This window comes from Polyodon spathula, chromosome 37 (genome assembly GCF_017654505.1).
Source record: "Polyodon spathula isolate WHYD16114869_AA chromosome 37, ASM1765450v1, whole genome shotgun sequence".
NCBI lineage: Eukaryota > Metazoa > Chordata > Actinopteri > Acipenseriformes > Polyodontidae > Polyodon > Polyodon spathula.
In genome coordinates, this window is record NC_054570.1 from 2,808,865 (window position 1) to 2,816,645 (window position 7,781).

Below are 7,781 nucleotides of genomic sequence, written 5' to 3' on the forward strand. Positions count from 1 at the left end.
AAATGTATGGCCTTAATAGGTCATAATGTGGTTGCTTTTGCTCTGTAAACATCATTCCAGAAACACCGTGGAGGCTGCTGGGCAATGCACCCACAATCTTGCCCCTGTGACGTCAGAGATCTTTCTGCTTTTCCACGATAGTTGCCGAATAGTTGCACACAATGTGTGCAAGCCTAGTAGATCACATCATCCCACCACATATGCATACACTGCAGTCCAGGATAGTTAACTTAAATTCTTTGGCAGGTCGGTATATACACACTTGGTTTACTGTTGTGAAACCTTTCATCATCATCTTTTACTGAAATAGCAGGTTCCAGTTTGTCCAGGAATAAACAGTTTTCAGAACCTGAAATTGAGTGAGGTTTTGCATTTTAAAGTCTTATTCCTTTATTTTCGCTGAACTGGGTTCAGCCCATTTAAGCCACAATCGCCACACTATAAATCCATTTCTTTCCCCAATACCTGATGACTGGAAGGAAGGAGGGGAATCACGTGGAGATATAGCACAATGTCAATTTCTGCAGCTTGGATAGTGTTTTAAAAGCATTGCCTTTTAAAGAGAGCCAGGGCTTTTAAATTCAGTTTCTTCACTTTACTAAGCACTAGCAAATGTACCCCTATAATGATATGTGGTTCTCTAGATGTATGTGTGACATACACTGCTTGGCCACTTGCCCTGATCACAACCTTGACGTGGTATGGACTCCACAAGGTGCTGGAAGGTGACTTGAGGGATTTAAATCCATGTGTTAATATTTCAAGCAACTGGTAAGACAGGCAGAGGACTGATGACAAGTATAGTTCATCCTAACCATGCTCAATGGATTGAGGTTCAGGGATTGAGGTGGAAGATGCCTGCAGTCTGTCAGGTTTCTCAAACCATTCCTGCACAATCCCATTTGTAATCTAGGGACCCAGAGTATACCAGGAGATTATGCCCCACACCAGGGCGATAACAAATCAAATGCCCTAATAAGTGACCAAGTTTCCTGGCAGTGGGAGAAGACGTTTCCTCTTGCACGCCCTGGCTGCTTCTTCAACCCCCTGATGTAGAGCTTTAGCAGCATTATCTGTCACGAAATGTACATATTTCCATTCCTGTCTCCAACACAAAAAATGAACGTTTTCAAGTTTAATGATAAAAAATCTAAAATAAATTAAGTAAAAATCTCGATTGCATTAAGTCCCCCTCCCTTCACACACACAAAAAATGTCCTTTCAGTTGGACCAAACACCCGCCATAGCACTGTCAATGGGTTCTAGACAGCACAATTCCACGGGACGGTGAACTGAGTCTGCAAGGTGATTTTTTTTAAAGTATTCTGAAGGGATACAAGCCTGTGATCGAGCCTCAATGGTTTACTCTAGCCTCCAATTCCATCAAGGGTGATTGGTTTTATTGTACTGTGCTGGGGTGGGACTCTGCATCCAAGTGTGTTCTCCAATACAGAATAGCTTATTGTCTATATAGTTTCAAGTCAGATCAAGTTTCTTTTGAAATACGAATCTGTGCAGCCTTGGATATACAAGGAAGAACCTATCGAATGACTGCGTGCTATCGTCTCCCAATCGAAAGCCAGCAGCTGGTCCATTGTCCCGGTGTGTTGGGCTTGAATGGGAGAGATGCAGCTTTCTGTCTTCTTCATATGTGAGTGTCTGAGTTGCCACATACACACGAATTGAACTGTCAGTTCATTCATTCATTCATGTACAAGACAAACTTAAACTCCTTACCTGTTATTAGCACTAGCAATGAGATCGCTGGTGCTTCAGAAGGATTTCGAATCTTAACTAATGTAGTTATATTCGTGTTTAGATTTGCTCTAATATTGTGTTGTAATCATCAAATCTTGATGACTCTTTAAAAGGCACCCTGTGGCCTCAATACGCTGAAATCGAACCCCCAAATACACCAGAGTGTAACGATTCAACCTGTCCTCCCTGCTGCAAAAATGTCATAAAAAGCAAAGTCACATACTGAAACTAGAATCTCACACATGTTGTACCACCAGTTTCAGTAGGACAGGTTAATGGTTACACACTGGTATACCAGATATACTTGGAGGTTAGACGTGATACTGAGAGCTCTATGAAACCACAGTGGTGCTTTAAACTTCTATGGTGAAAAAAAGTCACCAGAAGGCAACAACCTTAACGGAAAATGACACAAAATTAATCTGGACAAGAAAATGACATTGGATACTTCATAGCTCTTTCAGACACAGCCAGAGAGAGAACTCTGTCTTCATATCTCACAAACTGATGCTCCGATGGTGTTTTAAGAAGGTGGGAGAATGACACCTGCCTTCCTGCCCTCTGTGATCCCGACTGCCCTCCCTCTGACCCCTGCCTAGGTCATCGCTGTGCAGGCTGGTAGCATCGCACTCAATCTCCCCGAGGTGCTGCACAGAATCAAATTTCTGCAGATCCGAAGCGATGGTCTGCAGACTGAGAACAGAGATATTATCAGCTGAGTCTAGGTGGTGGGAAGGGCTTGTGACATCAAAGCCAGCCCCTCCCACCCCGGCTTCTGGGATTGGAAGACAAGCCGCTTCTGACTCAGCCCCCACCGGCGAGCCCCGCCCCTCCCAGGACATCGGTTGGGACAAGTCCCGTTTCTTTCTGTTGCCTCGGCGGGCGTGGATTTGTTCGCTGATCTGTTCCAGGTTCCTCAGAGCCAAAGAGTAGCACAGTTTCACCTGGGATACTTTGCGCTCCAGCTCCAACACTTTAGACTTGTGTTCCTGTTTAAAAAAGAGCACAGGAGACAACTTGTATATGGAAACATACAAAGAGGGTGAAAAAGCTTTGGATCACCCGCACATGTAGCACAGGCATATACATCCTCTGCCATGGCAGCTTTACATGGACTCTGGAGAGCACCAATCCACCCAAATCCAAGCAGCTGTTTCACTTGGATTGGTAAATTAGCCCAGTCAGTACCAATGACCCTTATCTGATTGTCAGCACCTGGTTTCTGTTGAAAGCTGAAGATGAATAAATTGGTTCATTTGTTGGCTTTTTTTTTGTATTTTTTTTTACTTTTAAATCCATTGCTACTACAGAAAAAAAAAACACTTTCCAAGCGTTCCTCTACAATATTAACACTATAACCGTAGGATAACTATTGAATTCATAAATTCATTAAACCATATTGGAGCAGCTGCTTTTACCTCCAGGATGTGGTTGAACTGCGCTTTGAGTTCGAAGTAGGGTTTGGACTTCACGATGACCCTCTTGAGTGATTTCTGCAGGTTCTGAACCCTGGCCTCTGCTTGCTGGCACAGCTGAGTCACTCTCTGGTGCTCCTTTTCACTGCAGAGCCTCTCCTCCTCAGCTTCGTTCACCTGCCAAAGCAACACCCAGCACCCCAGAAACAGAGCCACCCCTCATCAGGGCATCAAACTTGCACTGCACCCAAACAACTTGGAGACTAGTGGAACTATGCATCACAACTACTACAGAGTCGCTTACAATAGGACCTCACCTTTACATCTCATCCAAAGGACCTCCTGGTATCAAGCCCTTTTCTTTAACCACTGGACCACCAAGCCTCCCTTGTTTACAGATACTGTCACGGATAACTTGGTACCACACAGCTGACTGTTAGAGCTATTTGCTGAACTACAATAAGCTAGGTTGTGCTTTTTGGTTTTGTGTCACAATACAAACGGTACATGCCTCTATTACGATACTAAATATCACTTAAAGAAAGTATCACGATTCCACGACACAATCATGAATGGGTGATTTATTCAGAAAATTTCCCATATGCTGTATATAACAATAAGCAGTCTCCATGACACATGCTCACTGCTTACACAAGTATATTTTCATATTTAATACGCAGATCCTAAATTAAGTTTTCATATCCCAAATTAAGGTTAGTTACTATATTAAACACATTTCGATCATTCCTAGATGGCACATATTACTGGATCACGGTGAGGTAGGAAATACAGGGAATCACTAAGCTGATATATAGTCTGTAAAGACAGCCTGCCTCCCACTATACCCCCTCTCCCTCCCTGCCCCAGTCAATGCACAGGGCAGGCTGCTACCTTGGAGGTGGCGTGGTTCAGCATCTCTTGCCAGGTGGGGTCCAGGCGATTGCGGTCCGCCATTAACCCTTGCTCTGCCACGTACACCATCTCCCGCGCGGCATTGTGCATGCTGACGGCTCGCTCGTAGCTCAGAGCTGCTTTTTGCGTCTCCTGCTGGGCCTGGCGCACGCAAAACACAAAAAACATGCAAGGGGTCAGCTTTAAAAAGCAATTCTCCACGGGGGTGGTTCGAGTCAGTCCCTTGGAAATTCAAGTAAATACGGTCACCACAATGTTCTCCAATACCCTTTATGAAACGTGAGTCTTTGCTACATACTCTGGTGGACGTTTGGGTCCACTTCCAACGCTGTTGGATTGGAGGTGCCATTTTGAATGTGTGTTTTTTTTTTTTTTTTTTTTACAACAATCTAGTTTTAGTTCTAAACAACTACATTTGAAGCAACAGTACTGTATTGTAAGCTTAAGAGTGAGGGTTTCCTTTCTCTATATAATCTGGGAGAGTTGTATTGGGATGTGAGTGTTGTAGTCCAGGGTTACAGACTGACCTCTTTAGCCAGTCTCCTGGCCTCATAGTAAGGTCTTGCCTTCTCTATACAAGCCCCTAGCTGGGATCCTTGAGCGTTGAGTTTGCGTGCCGAGTCGGTCAAGATCTTCCTATAAGCAGATCGAGCTTCCTGTGGGAAAAAAAGAGATTTAAAAAGCGCCGAAAAATACAGTACTTGGGAGAAACACAATTTCTAATTTTCTCATTTAAAATCTCCCAAGAAAGTCTGAGCTAATATTTCTTAAACAGTTTCATTAGTGCCAATTTGAGACCACACACACAAACACATCGGGGGTTTACAAATCAACTGGGGAATACATTTCTCAACACTCTGGCAAAATATTTTTCGGATATCTATAAAACCGGCAGGAGCCTGGACATCTTGCAATGGAGTTGTGCCTCCAAAGTCTAACGCAGTTTCAGGGATTGAAATAAGACTCCTATTGCATTCCAGGTTGTATTACTGGCTTGATTAACAGTGACAAGCTCAAAGTGTGTCTCATTCAACTCAGAGTAAAACCGGCACTGGATGAAACTGCTATGCAATGGGAGTTTTATTAATATAAAAAAAATTCACATGAAATGTATTTTATTGTCTGCCAAATAACGTGCCAGTGAATAGGACCTGGTGTCTCATACTCACATCGAGTTGCAGTTCGAGACTGTTGATTTCTTCACTGGCCTGATTCAAGTGCTCCAGCTCCAGCTACGAAACAGAGGGAGACAGAGGCTTTCAGCTTTGTGAACCGCACTTCACCTGGTACTAAAAGTCACGTTTCTCTCAAAACCACACTCTGGAGACCTTGATAGTGAATGGAAGTGCTCAGCAGACTTGCGGTCAGTTACAATTGTTACTTTGTAACTATAATTGCAAATACTGCAGCATAACTGCAAATGTAACTGAACATAATAGCACTGTATTGTAATTATAACAGGATCCCAGGTCTCAGCAGGTAAGATTTACGAAAGTCTTTTGACAGCTACAAGCACCTTGGAACTCTTTCACCCCTAGTCAGGAGCTGCGCTTCAGTTCCAGTTGCCTGCCATCAAATATGTAAGCAATGTTAGCTCAGCCAAAGCATTATTACAAAAGGAAGAGACAGCGCCATCTAGTACCCAACCGTGTACTACCAAATCTGTAAAAATATCAAGAGAGAAGGTTAATCTTTTCACTAGACCCCTTTATCCAAGACGACTTACAGGGCAGCACAGGGTTACAATACAAAAGCAATACTTAAATACCGTCAAGTTTACAGTAAATTATACTACTAAGATGCAACAAGGATTAGGATTACAACATTTTACATCTACAATGACACAACAGTAGTGCAATGGTGCAAGGATAGCGCATCAGCTGAGGATCCAGTAACGTGGTGCTTACGTCAGGAGAATACAGCGCACAGTAGGAGGGGTAGAGCAAGATATCTATAAGAGCAGTCCAAACAGGGGGAGGCAGCGGAAGGCAGGGAGAGGCAGAACGCTTCTGAAATTCTCCGATAGCTGGTTCAACCACAGAGAGGCTGGAGAAGAGAAGGAGCGGGCACGGGAGGACGGAGAGTGGAGGAAAGGTATGACCAGTTGGCAAGTAGAGGAGGAGGAGGAGGAGCAGAGAGGGCAAGGGGGTGGTTTACCTTTGGCAGGCAACCAGCTAGAAAAGAAAGAGCAGCTCTGAACAACACAGACTTCAAAAAAAAAAAAAAACACAGCATTTTTATACCCCAAACAGTTAAGCAGGAATCCTCGGGGTTCACCCTAAACAACACTAGCTTGTACATCATTTCTCTGATGAACAACAGAGCAGTCTTTAAATCAAACACCGTTATAAAGCTTTAAAGAAGGGTTTGAGAATTTAAATAACCAACCACACTATGAACAAGCCGAGGGGAACAAACGAACCCCCCCAAAAAAATAATGTTTTTTATTAGCACTAGAAGACCGCCAAGCACCACTTCAATACTTTCAGACTGTTCAAGTAGAAACAGTGTCCGTTTACTTTAGTTTCCCACAGATAAGCCTTTTAAAGCACAGTTTTCACACGTTAGCATGTTTGCAATCCATACAGTCTGTGCGTTCAGCTGTAGGGGCATGATCCAAACAGAACAGAATTAACAACACCACTTGGATCTAACCCAATCTATACCGGTACTGTGTTCCAGTTATATCTAGCACAATGGGCGTTACGCAAAGCAGCAAAGATACACACGCAAATGTAGTGCTACAAAAACTGTATTTTCAGTACTTAAAAGGGAGCCACTGCATACGTTTTTTGCACCACCAGTGTTAACAAGCCAACACAATGTGTAGTAGTTGTGACAGCTGCTCGTCTCGCAGAATGATGTTTACCGACACACCTGTATTCTCGGATCCAGGTCTTCCTGCTGGCCAATGTCCTCTTCGTCTGCTCCCTGTTCCCCCTCCGGCCCATCTGCATCCCTTTCCCCGGCTTCTGTATTTTCACCGTCCCCTTCACCCCCTCGCTTCCCTTCTTTCTCGATTTCTAGCGGCTCCGAACTGTCTTCCCTCCATTCCTGACCGTCGGCCCCCCCTGACCCGGCCGGGCTCTCACGCAAGCTCCCCGGCTCCATCTCGGGCCTATGGAAGAGTAAGCGAAACCAGAACCCGTCCGGATTTTTGTTTGTTTGTTTGTTTTTAAAGACAAACGGAAACCGAAGGACTACTACATATATGCTTATTGAAGTACAATTAAATCAACATTAATGTGTTTATTTTTAAAGTCCAGGCCTGTATCTAAAGCGGGTGTATTTTATAATTTTATTCCGATAGTTTGGACTTCTCCCAAAGCCAGACATTCCCTAAGACAACCCGGAGGCGGAGCTGGCCTCAAAATCGAAAAGTAAATAAAAACGCTTTTCTAGTTACAGGACTGTCCTCCCGCGGATGCCGTATGGAGTTATACGGCTGTACGGCACTATACATCTCTCCTCTATTAAAGCGAGAGTGAGAGACGCCATCTTGATACGGCACGGTATGGTTGCACACTACTTTCCCATTATACGCTGTCTGTGCAAAATGCTTGACCTAAACATGCTGGTTTTTAACTAGCAGTAGGCTTGGGATACAAAAACCCTGTAGTTTAATAGTTTGTTTTGTTTTTTTTTTTAATTTTGGAAATCTGTTTCGACACAGCATAACAAGGTAAGCGCATTTAA

General features: G+C 43.8%; 1 protein-coding gene across 1 annotated transcript; it reads right to left on the bottom strand.

Annotated features, from left to right (window-relative positions):
- Window positions 1-266: 266 nt before the first annotated feature.
- LOC121304355 (SH3 domain-binding protein 5-like) lies at window positions 267-7,459 on the bottom strand. Its single transcript, XM_041235446.1, has 6 exons — window positions 6,963-7,459; window positions 5,255-5,317; window positions 4,613-4,741; window positions 4,065-4,226; window positions 3,177-3,350; window positions 267-2,747 (listed from the first exon to the last, which is right to left on the bottom strand). Exons 1-6 carry the CDS (start codon window positions 7,194-7,196, stop codon window positions 2,256-2,258), a joined length of 1,254 nt encoding a protein of 417 aa, XP_041091380.1. The 5' UTR covers window positions 7,197-7,459; the 3' UTR covers window positions 267-2,255.
- Window positions 7,460-7,781: the final 322 nt, after the last annotated feature.

Bases quoted from the DNA above. Each gene is read 5' to 3' on its own strand.
- LOC121304355 (XM_041235446.1), bottom strand. From the start codon at position 7,196: ATGGAGCCGGGGAGCTTGCGTGAGAGCCCGGCCGGGTCAGGGGGGGCC. The intron at 4,742-5,254 runs GTGAGTATGAGA...TTTTTCCCACAG, and splicing joins GTCTCGAACTGCAACTCGAT to GAAGCTCGATCTGCTTATAG. The intron at 3,351-4,064 runs GTAGCAGCCTGC...TTGCTTTGGCAG, and splicing joins TGAACCACGCCACCTCCAAG to GTGAACGAAGCTGAGGAGGA.